This window comes from Dermochelys coriacea, chromosome 7, assembly GCF_009764565.3.
Source record: "Dermochelys coriacea isolate rDerCor1 chromosome 7, rDerCor1.pri.v4, whole genome shotgun sequence".
NCBI lineage: Eukaryota > Metazoa > Chordata > Testudines > Dermochelyidae > Dermochelys > Dermochelys coriacea.
Window position 1 is genome coordinate 21,592,184 of NC_050074.1, and position 17,157 is coordinate 21,609,340.

At 45.2% G+C, this 17,157-nt stretch overlaps 1 protein-coding gene across 1 annotated transcript in view; it reads right to left on the reverse strand.

Moving 5' to 3' along the window:
- The window catches only part of CHST13 (carbohydrate sulfotransferase 13), a 72,882-nt gene extending 57,055 nt beyond the window's left edge, over positions 1–15,827 (reverse strand). The window contains exon 1 of the mRNA XM_038410671.2: positions 15,566–15,827. Within this exon, the coding sequence (XP_038266599.1) occupies positions 15,566–15,659 (94 nt within the window). The 5' untranslated portion in view covers positions 15,660–15,827. The remainder of the gene's footprint in view (positions 1–15,565) is intronic.
- Between the last annotated feature and the right edge of the window lie 1,330 nt (positions 15,828–17,157).

Here is a 17,157-nt window from a genome sequence, read left to right on the forward strand (position 1 = left end):
TTTGCTAGGTACAGAAAAGCATCTCCAGGACATGCCAAAAGGCCTTGCGCGAAGCTAAATTAAACAGGCGCAGTGAAACTAAATAACAGCAGTACAGGAGGAGTGATTAAAAGGCAGAGAGCTACGTCTTCAGTGGAGATCTGTCCAATTGATGAGTCAAAGAGATACAGAGATGGATCAATTAGTAAGAGAGAGGCTGTTCCAGATCATCAGAAGACCGCAAGGTTTTTGCATTGCGGGGTGACACTGTGCAAAAAGGCTGGTATTAGAGGAGGGGTAGGAGCAGTACGGAAGCAGAGAGAGACACACAAGGGAACAGTCAGCTGGAAACTAGGACTGTTTTAAAAATCAAGCAGGAAGACGACAGCTTTTTATCTTAGTTTTGACATGAGCTGGGGAACCAATGTAGCTGTGTCAAGATGTGGGTGTTGTGGTTGTGCTTCTTTTCACGTTTAAGAAGGTGGCAGTAGCATATCCCAGGGCTTCGGTATACAGATAGCTACTGAACCCTAGGTCAGCAATAAATGCAGTGGTAAAAGCTATCAGAAAAGAACCTTTCTTCTTGTTCAAGACAAATTAACCATATCAAATTAACCAAATTAACGCCAAAGCACTGGAGAGCTATAGGAAATATAAGTGGCTTCCAGGCCAATGACGGGCAGTCAATGCCACACTTCAGGAACTGCCTTTATGGCTTAGGCAATCAGTGGTTTTCCTACACAAACAAAAATCCCAAAGGTTTCATATACATGCTCTAGGGCCTCCTGTAACAAACCTGTGGGCCAAAAATAGGAGACACCAACCAGTCTCCGACATCAGTTCTTTTGGCTCCACATATACAGGCCTTCATCCTTTGAGCTAAGAGTGAAACTCTGTTCCCTGTAGTAACCATTAGGGGTTTTATATTCTCAATGGAACCCCAGTAACTAGAGGGCAATGGAGCTGAATAACTTGAGCGGGGCCAGCATTCTAGTCAATGGAGAGAAAGCAAGGCAGCTCTTAAGCGCATAGAACCAAGTTTGGAATTCAGCAGATCTTCGACTAATTCCAAGAGTCAACTGGCCAGCAAGCTTTCGAAATGCCAGAGTTGTAAATGATTGCCAGGGCACGGTGAGCACATTAAAGCTTTAATCTCCCCCAAACCCTACACCAAAGCACAGGTCTAAAAGCCAAGGCCAACAGAACCTGTAGCGAGAGCACTGGTGGAGTGAAAACAGTATTTGCAATGCTAAGAAAGAAACGCTGACAGAAAGCTGAGGGTTCGTTCTGGTCAACCTACTGGTCAGCAGGTACAAAGACATTCCCTGGACCTCAGGCTGTGGTTCCATCTGTCTGCACAGCTAAGGAGAGCAGGGCTGTTGAAGTATGTAGACTGGAGCCCTCCAAGGAAAAGGCAAGTTGCTGGTGATTCAATAGCGCGACAGTGCTCTAGCACACTGCTAGATGGGGCTGTGCTTCTGGAGCTTCCAGCCTGCAGAGGAGTGTAAAACAGAGGCCCCTCTCATTTGTGGCCACTCTGGGGTAGAGGTGTCAACCTCAGTGTCTTGACTAACCTCCACTTTGGATAATCACATACTGTCAGTCAGAACTCCCCGCCTGGATGCAGTATTCTTCAGCACTCCCTCTACTCAACCGCTCCGTATGGAAGAAGGAACTGTTCTAATGGCTGCTCCCCCCTAGCCCAGAAGTGGCTGCATTCCAGGGGTACTTGATACGAGTTGAGCTGCTTTATGCAAAGTCTGTAAATACTTCAGTGCTTGCAAAAGGGGCCATTTCACTCATTAAGTTATGATCATATTCACACCAACTCTTAATGGTAGTCTCCAAGGAATGGGAGATTCAGCACATGTAGTTTATGACACCAATGAACTGAAGTTTTGATTCAGGGGTTTCTGCACAGAGTCCTTATTTCACTAAACACCTTTAGATGTGGCTCTGACTCTTCTCAGACATGCTAGACACCCTCCTCATTGCATTCGGCTGCCTTCCCAAAAACATATAAAGGTTGCATTAACTTTGTTCCCTAGGTTGTTAATTTTTTTTTAAAGCAATGCATCAACATTATTCCACAGGCTGGTAGATTTCCAATAAATCACAGGGAAGGAGATGAGCTCAGCTGACCAATGGCCACCCAGGACTTTCAGTTAGCTCCCAACAGACAGGCTCTCAGCTCTCTCGCATACCTGCCTAACCTCAGGCTTTAGGCCCAAGACTGAGGTTTTGCCTGCATGGAGAAGATTTCATTGGCGGCTACAGGATCACTACCAGAAAAGTGATATAAGACAGAGCGTCCAAGCAGGCCATAAAGGAGACAATGCTAGAGGTCTTGATTCCCACCACTGGCCTTTTTCCCCTACAGCACAATGGCTGTAGGCTATTCTCCCCATTAGAAATAGATTTGATTGGTATTTGCTCTTTCAAGTGGCACTGGGCAGGCCAGAAGCAAATGTCAAGCAAACGTGGCCCATTGTAGGCAGCTACATGCCGTACCCGAAGGACTTCAGTGAAAGCAGGTATTTAGAAGGAGGTGAACAAACAAGAAGGATCCACAACAGGCTTGCCATGGGATCATCCCCAGCCTGGCGAGAGTTCTACACAGAGTGTTCCACAAACAGAGCCAACAGGGCATGCACAAACCATCCAATATAAAGAATGGAGGTGTGAAAAGTAAACAGTTTAAAGCCCTGCAGCTTTCCCATGTTGCTTCCTTCCAAGAGGCAGTGGGGATATTTACTGTCAAAGGGTTAGCTGCACTTATACATGGGGACTTAGAAAAGGGAGAACACTGCAGAATGGAGGGGAAAATACATCAGTATCAAGTTATCCTAACTAAACATGTGATCAAACCAAAGCCTCTGACCCAGACAGGTATATACTCTCTAAAGATAACTGATTGTGATGTCCACAGTCTGCCACCCTTTCCAGGGTGGGAGTGTGTGCTAGTGGCTAGATCAGAGGCTTGGGAGTCAAGAACCCTGGGTTTTATTTCCAGCTGACTCCAAGCCCTCTCCTGTACCCACTGAAGTCAACAGCAATGATTTCAATGCAAGTGGAACTGGCCTTGATCCTGCAAATGCCCTCAACTCCTAAGGAAGTCAGTGGGAAATAAATTGGGCAAATCCTGCCATGCCTTGTTCGGATAATACTTCCCTATCTGCAGGGTTGTTGTAACAATTAACACTGGCACATTGCTTTGAGATCCTCCATCAAAAGGCCCTGTCCAAAATAAGTTAAATTATTATTACTGGATAGTTTCAGGTCCTGTGTCATAGTACAGCAAACTGAAATCAAGGTTCACCTTTCCAGGGTGAACTGCAAATGAGAGATACTGGTTAAGGGACCCTCAAGGCACTATATAAATGTGTTATTAAGCTGCGATATATCAAAGAAGTTATCATCGACTCTCTTCCCATGCACAAGAGCTCTGTGTTGCCAACCTTTGCACTGCCAATCTCCTACACACCTGTCTGTGCCAGTTCTCATGCCTCCTGAGTTAAATGTGTGTATTGTACTCACCCAGAGTAGATGGTAAGATCCTTAGGACAGGGACCACATCATAGAGTTGCTTTGCAAACAGGAAGGAGCAGAAAGTAGTAATTAAATGAACCTGGCACTAAATTGCATTTCAAAGAGACAATTTTTTCACATCTAAAAATGTGTGCGCGCCCAACTTGCACATACCCACTGTTGATAGACACGTGCAGGCTGGGGCTGCAAATCTTAATTCACACGTGCATCCAGGGTTGGGTGCACACAAAATCTATCCCACTTGTGTGCCATGACTTATTGTGCACACAGCTGAAATCAATTTTGTGCATCAGCCCTTTCTATGTGCAAACCATGGCAATTGCATGCACAAATCACACCAATAACTGTTCACCTATATTATCTAGTCTAATATTTCAGTTTTTTTTTTAAATTTCAACAGCAAAAAGAATGTCAGACCTGCCTTGGTGTGCGTTTAAAATGCACAAGCTGATGGTTGTCATGGGACAACTTAAGAACAGCTACTGTAGTTTACAGCATGTGGCATCTTTTGCATTCAATGAATGGAACAAGAGTTGGACCCCGAACAAAGTTCAAGGGCCCGATTTTTCCTGCCTGCCTTTTCCTGCTTGTAGTCATCTACACCTGGGCAACATGACAGGCTAACCCTGCCATTCTCATCTGGTAGCATTTCTCACCCAATTTCAACTGGTGAATATGCTTACACAGGGTGCAAAGCATGGGCGAATCAGGCTGCTGATGCAGATCTGAATTTCAGCTCTGGGCTTGTCTAGACTAAGGAACAAACACCACCTGACAGACGGGTAGCCCTGTTGCTCAATGCAGTACCGGAAGGCACTCAGAAGATGCCTACACTGCAATAAAAAAAACCCACAGCAGCAGGGCTGAGAGCCTGGATAACTGACTTGGGCTCACGCTACAGGGCTAAAAATAGCAGTGTAGACGTGCAGGCTCGGGCTGCAACCTGGGTTCCAAGAACCTCCCCCCTCACCAGGTTATAGAGCCCAGGCTTCAGCTCAAGCCTGAACAGCTCCACTGCTATTTTTTGCCCTGTAGCACAAGCCCCGTGAGCATGCGCCAGTTGCCCCAGACTCTCTATTATAGGTCTATTATTGCAGTGTAAACATACCCTCAGATACTACAGTGACAAGCACAGTATACGAACCTATATAGAATAGAAATTTGCACTGATGTAATTAAATTGATATAGTTACACTGGTGCAACTCCCAAATATAGATACACACCAGTGACTTACCCCTGCATTTGGGGAAGTATGTTGGTGCAAGCCCGGTCCTACTGCTGCAGCACATCTAAACAGTATAGCTACGACAGTGCAAAAGCTTCATTGTACACAAGGACCCACGTTTGATGGTGGTTCACAGCTGGCCTTGTGATTTGGGCCGATCTCTAACTGCAGATGTTCAGTGAGACCTACCATTGGATTGGCTGATGGTCCGTAAGCGCATTTTAATGAGAATATAGGCACCTGTCCAGATGTGTCTAATAAACAGAGTCAAGCAAATAAAAGCCACCATTAAAACAGTTTTATAATAAGTTCTGGGGAGCATTGTGCTTGCAGTGGGATTAAAACAGAGTTGTAATGCTTTAAATTAAAATATTCATGGAAAACAGCAGCCAGGTAAGACAACTCATCACATGATAAATTCCAGCTCCCGTAACAGGTTCTGTGACTTCCTTTGGGGGGAATTCTCCATGCAGCAGCTGATGGAAAAGTGGTTGTAGTAATTTGGTTTTATAAACAAGGCTCAGATTATTTGTCCATCAAGAGAGTATTCAGTTGCCAGCTTCAGACTGGCTGGCAGAACTGAGTTCTGGACAGTGCATGATTCTGCCTGAACTGGCCCAGCCTGTTGTCCTCACTGGATTATTCAGAAGCTCTTCCAAAAACTGCATTCAGTGCTGCCCCTGCTTGGGGTGTATTTCAGAGTCAGGTCTCTGTCAAATGAAAGTGATGGAGGGAAAACCACGAAGCTCAGCCTTGTCTGCGGGAAGGGTAGCTTGAAAATTTTCCATCAAACCTGGTTTTTGACAGAAAAGTGGTTGTTTTACTAAATGAAACTTTTCACTAGAGTCTCTGCCTACTGCAAAAAAATGTTGACTTTTCATCAAAAAACCGAAAATCAAAAACTCGTCAGTTTGGGAGTTTTCTTTCTTATATCACAAGAAAGATTTTTTTCCTTCTTTTGAATTTTTTTTTGTTTTAAAATCGAAAAATGTTGAATTTTAAAAAGTTTCCGCTAAAAGAACTCCATTTTCCAAGCAGCTCTGCTATTAGGCCTATCGTCTACCTTGCATGCTACCAACTCCCAGTGACTTCATGATGGGATTTGGACCCATCCTGCTACCAAGACATAAGCAGCAGTTACAGAATTAGTGCCCAGATCTGTCCACCAAGAGGGTTCTTTTTCTCTGGTCGAGCTTCCCGCTGTTTGGCTGGTAGGACAGCCATTCTCTCAAGACTCCCCAACTATGTGAAACTCCATAGATTTAAAGGTCAGCAGGGACCATTGTGATCACTTAGTCTGGCCTCCAGCAATGTTTCACTTGTGTTCGAAGTGAAGGCTGGAAGTGGTATGCCAGGGAGGGTTCTGCCTTCCTGTTTGTTTAACGTACCTCGCTCATCAGCAGAGCCTTGGGGAACATCATCAGATTAAAGACACACATTGACACATTTACCATATTGGCTCCATAGAGTGGCCAAAATGATGACTGGTGCCAAGAGGGTACATCGACTGCCTGGCATGGCTCTCCTCACTACAGCTCGTACCATTTAGCCCAAAGACTACTTCAATCCTGTGATCTGGGCACATGTCCCAGGTATCAGAGCTGCATCAGCACACACACACAACCACACCATCCAAAATAGGACTCTCCTACTTTGCTGCCCCGAATACAGAGCTCTCCCCAACCACCTCCTCAGCCCCACCCAAGGGTTAAGGTAGATTGGAACAGTGCCTGTCAAGGAGGAGGGAGAGTTCCCTCTGCTTTTAGCCAAGGGATAGAAATTTGTGCTCTCCTCACTCTCCCTTACTCTAACCCTTGCCCTCATCAGAAAACAGCTGGGAGAAGGTACTGTGTGGACTTGAAGATCAGTAAATTTGGGCTCTGGCCAATCAATACCAGAAGTGAAACAGTCACAGACCACCTCGCTAGGAATGCCCTGCCTCCAGCCCCCCTCTCCGTTAGATATGAAGGCTGCTAGCTTGCTGGATCTCCACACATGCAGTAATACATGATGGATGAGCCTGTTTCAGAGAGACCCAGGGACCCAACCTGAGTAAAAAGAGTGAACTAGCCAGCAGACATCATTCATGATATGTAGCCCCACACCAGGTGCACTAAATGAACCAAACCCTGGGATGAAAAAGGCCTGGATCAATACAGCAAAGACCCCAGGATCACCATCTTCGGTCATTTTCTGCAGATTCAGAATAAATTTCCAGACAAGCTAAGTCCCACTCTTGCCCTCTCTCAAATCTCTTGCAATTATCAGAGACCGTCAGGAAACTGAACAAACCCAGGAGAGACTAGAAAGCATTCCACATGAAAGGACTGGCCCTCAGGAACATATGGACTTCATTACGGATCAATGTTCGAGTGCAGAGCCAGCCAGTGAGTCCACAAGAGTAGGTCACAGATTCTATGTTACACGCCTTCCTTTCAACACAAGCAAACGCAAGCAGTGTGTGGGAATTGGCATTCCAGACAGTGCTATCTAATGCCTCTGCTGACATACTGGCCAATTGTTTTAACAGTGCACTAGTATATTGCCTCTTACAGCTCGGTTACTGCCTCTTGGATTTCATACAACTAAAAACCAGAACGTGAGCTGAAAAAAAAAAAAAAAAAAAAAAAAACTCATGCAACTCATCGGCAACGAAAGCAAATGGATAAAAGCCCTGGAGGGTCCCTTATATTTTCACACCAGTGCCTTTCACGTTGCACAAACCAAAGGGAAGTCAGATCAGCAGTGTTATCTGGAAAGATTGAGAATTGGGTCGGTCAGCTGCTAACAAGTTCTGATTAAGCAAGCCCTCTGTGCACAAATTCCCAATTGGCTCCAGCAGAAGTTCCAAGCACAGAGAGTTTGCAGGAGCAGGTTCAATACACAGGTGAGTACCCAACGAGGTAAGAGAAGGCAGAGCATGCATCTCTTGATGTGACTTGGGATTTCACTTGCATTCATTTGCTAGTGGATAGCAAAGACAAGATCAATATTGCATTTTTTTAAAGACATAAAACAATGATGCAACCCCAAGTGGACATCTGGAGTAACTAACAAAATGTGGCACCTTAGAGACTAACAAATTTATTAGAGCATAAGCTTTCGTGAGCTACAGCTCACTTCATCGGATGCATTTGGTGGAAAAAATGCATTTTTCCACCAAATGCATCCGATGAAGTGAGCTGTAGCTCACGAAAGCTTATGCTCTAATAAATTTGTTAGTCTCTAAGGTGCCACAAGTACTCCTTTTCTTTTTGCAAATAGAGACTAACACGGCTGCTACTCTGAAACCTGTAACAAAATGGTTTGAGTAGTATTGGGTCATTCTGATGTATTCATTTCCCTGAATTATTATAATTAAAAACTAGGATGGAAACACGGATCCTATTGAAGGCAATGGGAGTTTTACCATTATTTCAACAGCATCAGGATTTTACCCTAAATCTTTGAATGAAAAATAAAACTTCTTTAAAAAAAAATGCAGAGGAACTGTTGTCTAGGTAGGGTTGCCAACAGTCCCTTATGAGCAGGGACATCTCTTATTTCTTCATCTCTGTACAATAAGATCAGGAGTTGCTGAATGCAGCAAAAAACAATAAGAAATAGCCCTGGAGAATATAGGTGAGTGCTGCTTATTATTATTAATAAAATAAATAAATAATAATATTGGGAGGAGGGAGGAGGTGGAGTGCTAAGAAAACAGTCCTTTATTTTTGAAATACAATGTTGGCAACCCTAGTCTAGTGGTTTGAACAGACCGGGGGGGAAGGATGCAGGGGGAGGCAGTTGGGAGTGGGACCCATAAATCCTATTCTTAGCTCGGCTAATGCCCCACTCCTGCAAATACTTACAAGCATGCTTAACTTTAAGCACGAGTAGCCCCATTTAAACCTAAGCCCATGTGTATTTGCAGATTTGGGGCCCAACTCTGTGTGGTCTTGGACAAGTTGCTTAACAACTCTATGCCTCAGTTTCCCCCAGCTGCAAGACTGGTGTAATAATATTTACATATGTCACAGGGATGATGTAAAATATTATTTAAATAATTATCATAAAGCACTTTGAGCACCTTACCTGAAAAGCACTGGGGAAGAGCACAGTATTAATTTATCATCAAGACATTTTTAAAGATATTAAAACATTTTCCCTGCTCCCCCAGTCTTAGTGGCCATGCCTGCAGTAGGGAATTTTAGGGGGAAAATTCCCACTGGTGCTACCATTAATACAGCTGCACTGCTGGGCATTTTCCGAGCAGGGACAAATCCAGAGTCGACTGTGACAGCTCACTCTGGCCAAGATTTTCAAAAGTTACTGACAGTTTTGGGTGCCTAATTTGAGACACCTTAAAATGGTCTGGTTCTTGCAGGTGCTCAGTACTCTTTAAAAATTAGCCCCCTTTAAGGCACCTCAAGTTGGGGACCCAAAAATGGATGCACCCAAAAATCATTAGTCACCTTTGAAAATCTTGGTTTGAGTGACCTACCGAGCGTACTGTCCTTTAGAGCCACTTTGCTCAAAGGAGATAATGGGTTTATTAACTATGTACAAGGTAGAAGTGGGCCTGGACCAAATCCCCCCCCAGATCCAAACTCTCCTGAATTTTGGATCCTCCACATCCAGATCCAAATTTGGTGGCTTGGGCTGATATCTCACACAGCGTAAACGCCACACAAGGAGTCACAGTTGGTGTGAACAGCACTGGGAATTAGTTCTAAAGTCTCACAGCCATGTCTTAAAAGCAAAAAACAAAAACCGAGTTCTTCTGTGACGAAAAGCACAACAGGTGCAAGCAGGAAATAGGCTCATCTTATAGCTACTGTGTCTCGATGAATACCTCAGATGAATGGATGTTTCGTAGGATTTCAATTCCATAATGAAATTCCTCTTTTCCCGCAAAAATCTGCTTCCCATTGAACTAGGATGCGTCTTACAGTTGGTAATAATAGGAAGGCCAAAGTGGTTGCATCTCCCTGATACTTGATCACGATCCCTACTCCAGCTCACTCTGCCACAGCTGGGCTGCTTCTGCTGGTCTAACATGAGTAAAAAGTAGCAAAAACACAAACTTTTTAATGGCGGCAACGTCAACACCTGGGGCCAGGGGCATGAGGGGAGCAAGACAGGGCCCCTTTACAGGGCAAGTTTCAGAACAGAAGCTTTAATGTCAGCTACCCTGAGAGTTTCACTTTCCCTTTCTTTTCTTAGGCATTATTTCACAACCAGCTGCAAATATTAATGGCTTGTACAGTGTCAGTGCATGTGCGACATCAAGGCCCCTTCTGCCATTCCTTTCATGAACATTCAGGTCATTAGGCGATGTAATTGTGAATACAATTCAAGACTTTACCTAGGACACCAGACATAGAACTTAGTTGCTATTCTAATGGAAAGAAATAGCTTTCCCTGAGCTTACTTGGTGCCAAAAAATTCATGAGCTATATGCCGTTGTGGATGGGCAGCAAAAGTCCTCCTAAAGTCAGCAGGACCTGTGTGCGTGGATCAAGGGCTGTGTAAGGCCCTGGTGTTGGCACTCAAAGGCATCTCTGTGGGGTTCAACAACTCACACAAACAGCTGGACTGCAAAGAACTCTAGAAAATGCGGGATCCTCTGCAGTATTGGGTACTAAAAGACTGTTTAATCTAGGGCAGAAAGATACAACAAGAACCAATGGCAAATTCAAATTAGAAACAAGCCCACAATTTTGCAACAGCAAGGGAGATTAACCACAGGAATACAACTCCCAAGGGAAATGGTGAATTCTCCACCTCCGGAGGTCTTCAGATCAAGATTGGATGCCTTTCTAGAAGAGCGGTTTAATCAGACAAAGGTATTGGTCTCAATACAAAGGAAAGTGGATGAAGTTTAGTGGCCAGTGATACACAGGAGCTCAGAATAGATGAGCTAACACTCCCTTCTGGCATTAAATGCTATGACTGTATGAATACAGCACTTTGAATACATTAGCTGAAGCAAACCCCAATCCTGCAAGGCACCCTGGACTGCCACTGGAGTTTAGTAAACAAGGGTGCAAGAGTCAATAAATGCACAGAGGAAAATCCTGACTGTTTTGCAGCCAGAGGGGGCTGGTAGTAGCTACACATGCATTTCACTATGACTCCGTAGCCCCGTGGGCCTTCACCAATTAACAGACAGCAAAGGCAGAAATTGAAATGCCTTATGCCCAAGGGGCCTGTTGGTTTCTCCACTCACTTATACCAGTGTAACCCCATTGGCTTCAATGGAGCTACTCCTGATTTACAATGATTAGAGGAGAATCAGGCCCCACAGAGTCATATGTCCCTTACAAAGCTTTCTTCAGAGACTTGTCTCTTTTAGATGGGAAATATTCAAATTCCTGTGAGATGGAGTGGCCATTTGTTTAACCACTTTGGAGACAGCAAATGTCACACAAAACCTAAAACATTCCTCAGCCTGGCAGTGTGGAAAATGCCAGAACAGTGAAGGTTAATGCAAATTGCAAACCCATGGGTTCCCCTGCAGGACTATTTGATCAGCTGGGCTCACTCCCCTGCCCCGGTTTTGCTGAAGTTTCAGTGGGGTTAAATGGCACAACGGGAAAAACCCAAGCACCCACTGGAGCCTACTCCACACTAGCACTCCCACTGTTGCTACCACAAAGGAAGCTGCACCAGGGTTAGCTCTGATGGGAAATTTGGGGTGGACAAAGCTCGTGGAGACACAGCCAATGAGGCACAAGCTCAGTAAAAGCTGGAGGAGAAAAACAGAGAATCAGATTCTGACCTTGGTTACACCAGAGTCAATCCAAGACCTCACTGGATAGACATTAACGTAACTGAGATCAGAGTCTAGCTCAGAGAGTGCATTAGATTCCAACGCTAAACATTTATTTAAAGAGGTTTTACAAAGAGTTACAACTGTAGTTTTCGCAAAAAGAAAAGGAATACTTGTGGCACCTTAGAGACTAACAAAATTATTTGAGCATAAGCTTTCGTGAGCTACAGCTTATGCTCAAATAAATTTGTTAGTCTCTAAGGTGCCACAAGGACTCCTTTTCTTTTTGCGAATACAGACTAACACGGCTGCTACTCTGAAATCTGTAGTTTTGTAATACTGGCTAAAATCAAATGAGTTACCAAGTTTAATAGCAGATGCATCCTCTCCCCATGACAAAGACTAAGGTCCAGATATTGCCCTCGGTCAGACAGATGCAACTCTGGAGTAGCCCGCTGAAGTCAGTGAGTTACGCTGGCTTTACACTGAAGTAACTGCAAGTAGGATTCAGCCATACAAGCCTGATTCTGCTTCCACTGAGGACAACAGGGATTTTGCCTTTGACTTCGAAGGAAACAAGTTTGATCCCTGTATCCTGCACTTGCAAGGGGGATGGATTGTGGTCAGAGGCCTTGTCTACATGGAAACTGGAAATGAAATAACCAAATCAATGGTAATTCACACTTTTAGTTACAGTAGAACCTCATAGTTACCAACACCAGAGTTACGAACTGACCAGTCAACTACACACCTCACTGGGAACCAGAAGTATGCAATCAGGCAGCAGGAGAGACAAAAAAGCAAATACGCTACAGTCCAGTGTTAAATGTAAACTATGAAAAAAATAAAGGGAAAGCAGCATTTTTCTTCTGCATAGTAAAGTTTCAAAGCTGTAGTAATTCAATGTTCAATTGTAAAACTTTTGAAAGAACAACCATAGTGTTTTGTTCAGAGTTACAAACAACCCCCATTCCCGAGGTGTTGGTAATTCTGAGATTCTACTATATTTTAGTACAAGTCTGTGCGTTACACTCCGACTTCAAAATAGGAGTGCCCTATTTCTATATGACTTGTTATTTCAGTGCCAGCTGCGCCAAACAGAGGCATATTTAAAGGTGGGAATTTTTACTGATTAAATTATTTCTCTTCCATGCAGATCAAGCCCTTTAAGTGCTTTTCTACATCTAATAAGATGATCATTTGTCTCTCTCAGCCTCTCACAATTTTAAGCCTTGATTCCGGCTCAAATGATGGCAGAATCTATATGTGCCTTTAGCACTAATCGATCAGTTGAAACCTAAAGTGCGTAAATTGTATGTGAAATACAATCTGAAGAACCTAGCTTAGCAACAACGGAAAAAGCATTTGATTGCTTTGAAGGGGACTTGTGGGACTACCTCTTGCTCTGGAATGCTTTTTTGTAATACTAAAAAACACATCAAACAACTTAAAGAGCCACTAAAAACAAATACAAAATAAGCACACTTCTGTCTGAAATTGGTTACCTACTATTGCTACAACCACTACCTAAAATCTAGATTATAAATCTCAATTTTATCTCAACTAAGAGAAAATGATATTTTTCAGCTTGCTTGTTTTCTGCATTTGACAGCATTCAATCTACACAGGGAAAGGGAGCTGCACAACCACAAGAACTGAGGAAGGACACGGAGGGGCAGCTGCAATACTGGAAACTACCCTTAACTCTCATGATTTCAGATTACGCGTGTGTCCCTGTGACTCATTCAATAGTCAGGAGCGATGACCATTTATACCAGCTGAGGATTTGCCCCTAAATCTTTACCTGCAAAGAAACCTCATTTTATATGAAATATGCTCATCTATGAGACCTCTCAAAAATGATACCTTTTCTGAATTAAGGGGATGTTCCTTGCATTGAGGGCATTTAATTTCCAACAAACTCAACAGGAGGCACTCAGCACCTCACTGGCATGAGTTCCAGATAGGTAATTGAATTATCTCATTCCAATGCAGTTGTAGTGATTCTGTCACTGAGTTTGATTGCCTGAACCAGCATACACTTTTGCTCATGTTTAACTTTAACCCTGTGAATAATTCCGTTCAGATCAATACCGGGAGTACTCATAGGATTAAAGTTAAACATGTGCATAAGTGTCTTCAGGATCAGCGCCCATGAAGGCATCCTCCTATTTAAAAAAAAACAAAAAAACAAAAACAAAAACAAAAAAAACCACTACAGTAGAATCATATAACAGACCAGATTCTCCTCTCAATTACACCAGTGCAATTCCAGTGAAGTTAATGTAAAATTTGTCCCTCTCTCTGTTAGATACATAGATACTTAACTGATCCATTGCAGCATTTTTCTACTGAATGTTCCAAATATCAAAATCATACTGCAGATATTCGTTTTAAAGTATACATTATTGATTAATAGAAAACTGAATACAGTTTTCTAGGACTGCACAGCTCATTTAGCAAACTTCTAACAGTAAGCATAACACACAAACACAAACCTAATACACTTCTCAAATCAGACACTATTTAGCCTACAAGTTATGTATTTTTATTTTCAAGAAAAGAGTATTAAAGTGATGGAATAAGTACTATAAAATGGAAATTACATCTCATTTAGTTCAAAGTGGTAAAAATCTACTAACTTCTGTCCAACAAGTATTTTTAATTTGAGGATATAACTTTAAAAGCACCACTGATTAATCTCCGCTGTTATCAGAAGACATCAGTGCATTGTTAAACTATGGGAATTATCTAATGATTTCTCTTGGAAATAGGAGGCAATTCCTTTTTCAAGGAAAGAGCAGAAAGCAGGCAGTGAAACTTCTCACCCTTTTAGTACAAGTCTGTTTATTTTCTAGTTCTGCTCGTATAGGATCTTCTCCCCAAGCACAATGTATTACTGACAGCAGACATTAAAGATATTCCTTTCCATAGTGGGACAACAATTTAACTGGATTTTTTGATGCACTTCAATGGGTCTAAGTGTGACATATGACACCTGAGACCTATTCCATTCTTTCACCTTTGTTAGTCTTCAGAGTAGCAGCCGTGTTAGTCTGTATTCGCAAAAAGAAAAGGAGTACTTGTGGCACCTTAAATGTGTTAGTCTCTAAGGTGCCACAAGTACTCCTTTTCTTTGTTAGTCTGTATCACAGCATTAAAAAGACTTTTTAATTCAAATACCGAGTAGAGATTTTAGATTGGCGTGTTCCTTGACTTCATCAAATCTACTCTACTACAGGCAGCCATCTGGGGACAGAGCCAAAAAAAGTTGTTTTTTTAAAATGGATATTTGAATATGGGAAATTCATATATATTACACTCATCGTATTTTACTTCCCCTTACAAACAAGATACAAAGTGAAGGTAAATGATTGCAGCTGAAAAATACGTAAACGCCAAGTGTATTCCCCAGGGAGTTTTCAGAGTAGCAGCCGTGTCAGTCTGTATTCTCAAAAAGAAAAGGAGGACTTGTGGCACCTTAGAGACTAACAAATTTATTAGAGCATAAGCTTTCGTGAGCTTTCCCAGGGAGTTTTCACTCATTCAACATAAGCAGGACTTTCTGGTCAGCTGGCATTTGCTTACTACACAATCTGTCTCAATACATCTGGCCCTGAGCACACAACGAAGTGCATAAACCCAACTGCACCTAGGCGAACGTCTGAAACAAAGGGCTCGGTTCCGAGTTCAGAGGCAGCGGGTCGTTCCGCGGATCTCGAGGGAGTCCTCCGGATTTAGGGCCCCCACTCCCTTGCCAGGCAGAGGGAGTCTTTCCAGGGATTTCAGCGAGCGTCGGATCAGCCCGTGCACTGCCGTAACCCGCCAAACTGCCTGTGGCCCCCGCGCTCTTCAATCTGCCCACGGCTCCTCTGCAGGAGAGCAGCTGAAACTCGGGCAAGCTCAGCGGCGCGCCCACACCTTGGCGGGGCGCGGGGTCCCCGGGCGAGGGACGGGGAGCCGGGACTGACTGACACAGACACGCACACGGGGGGGGGCGCCACCGGGGGAGCGGGCAGAGACCCGGCCGGCGGGGGTCTGTGACCAGGTCGCTCACCTGGGTGGAGGCTGCTCTGGAAGTAGAAAATCACCAGGAGGAACGAGCCCAGAGAAGCGGCCAGGACCATCCGCTGCACCCGGCTCTTCCTCATCCTCTGCGGGGGGGGGGGGGGGGTCCCCTCGGGGCGGCCGGCGAGCGGCTTCTGCTGCCGCGGCTGCAGCTGGGCACGGCCCGGGGGCCGCTGGAACCCGACGCTCCGCAGCGACCGCGGCTGCCCCAGGGCAAAGGGAAGCCCCCCTCCCCCCTCCCTCCCCGGGCTGTACTAACCCGCTCCCGGCCTGCGGGGGGGGGGGGGAGAGGAGGAGGACGGGCGCACACACCTGGGCAAGCCCCGCTCCCTTCCCAGCAGCCGCTTTGGGCAAAGGCCCTGCCCGCCGTGGCGGGGGGGGGGGGGGTCCCAGCCTGGGAGGCGCGCTCGTTTAGGGGGACCGGCTGGCCGCGTGTCGCCCCCCCCCCCCGCGCGCGCGCGCGCTGCATGGACCCGTCCGGCTGAGTTACAGACTCGCCCGCGCTGGCGGCCAGTTGCCGAAGTCGCTGGGCTGGGGCCGGCCGCGCTCCCGCGGGGGAAGCGGCACGTGGGCTGGAGAGAAGCCCCTGGGCCGCGCGCGCCCGTGCAGCGATTGCCCCGGGCCGAGGCCGAGGCGGAGGCGGAGGCACGTGGCCCCGCGTGTTTGTTGTTATAAAAGAACCCCAGGGTCCCCGCGCGGCTGCGGGTCTGGGGCCGGGTCCTGGCACTGGCACGGACCTCACCTGGCTCCCCCCCGGGGTCGGGTCAGCGTTTCATTCAGCGCAGAAATCTCACCCCTTCGTCGGGCTTGGCTCACGGGGTTATACAACTCCGGCAGCCGGGCCAACCCCGCCTCCTCCCCCCATAGCATCTAGTGCAGTGGGCCCGGAATCTCAGGTTGGGCCGACAAGTGCCCTGGGAACACAAATAACAACAACAAGCAGGCAATTGAAGGCTGGTCAGTTTCACCTGCTAGTCGCCTGGGAGTGGGAACAAGGCTGTAGTTTCTGAGCTGCGGAGGAAAGTTCCCACCAACCGCCAGCACCTTCCTTCAGCACAAAAATTGCTATTGTCGTTCAATCACAATTGTTTCCAATAACATTACACATCCAAACGATCATTCGCCAATAAACCATATAGGAGGGGCCTAAAATACCTGGGGGCAAACAAAGAGTTATGAATAATTCCCAGTGCCTTGAGAGTTTTCTATTCCTCAACGTGTGAAATACCCATAAGAAGGACATACTGGGTCAGATCAAAGGTCCCTCTAGCCCAGTATCCCCTCCCCTGACCGTGGCCAATGTCAGGTGCCCCACAGGAAATGAACAGACCAGGTAATCATCAAGTGATCCATCCCCCCTGGCCCACAAGCAAATACCTGGTTTCAGATTTTGTCTCTTCATATTTTCTAGTTTAAGGCTAGCCTTATGGAAATATCCTGTAGAATTTAACAGAGAATGAGACCCTTTTCTGTGGAGTCACTAAATCAACCGATGGAGTTCTATAGAAGAGACATAACTCTCTATTAAATTCTATAAGTTTTTAGGTTTCAGAGTAGCAGCCGTGTTAGTCTGTATTCGCA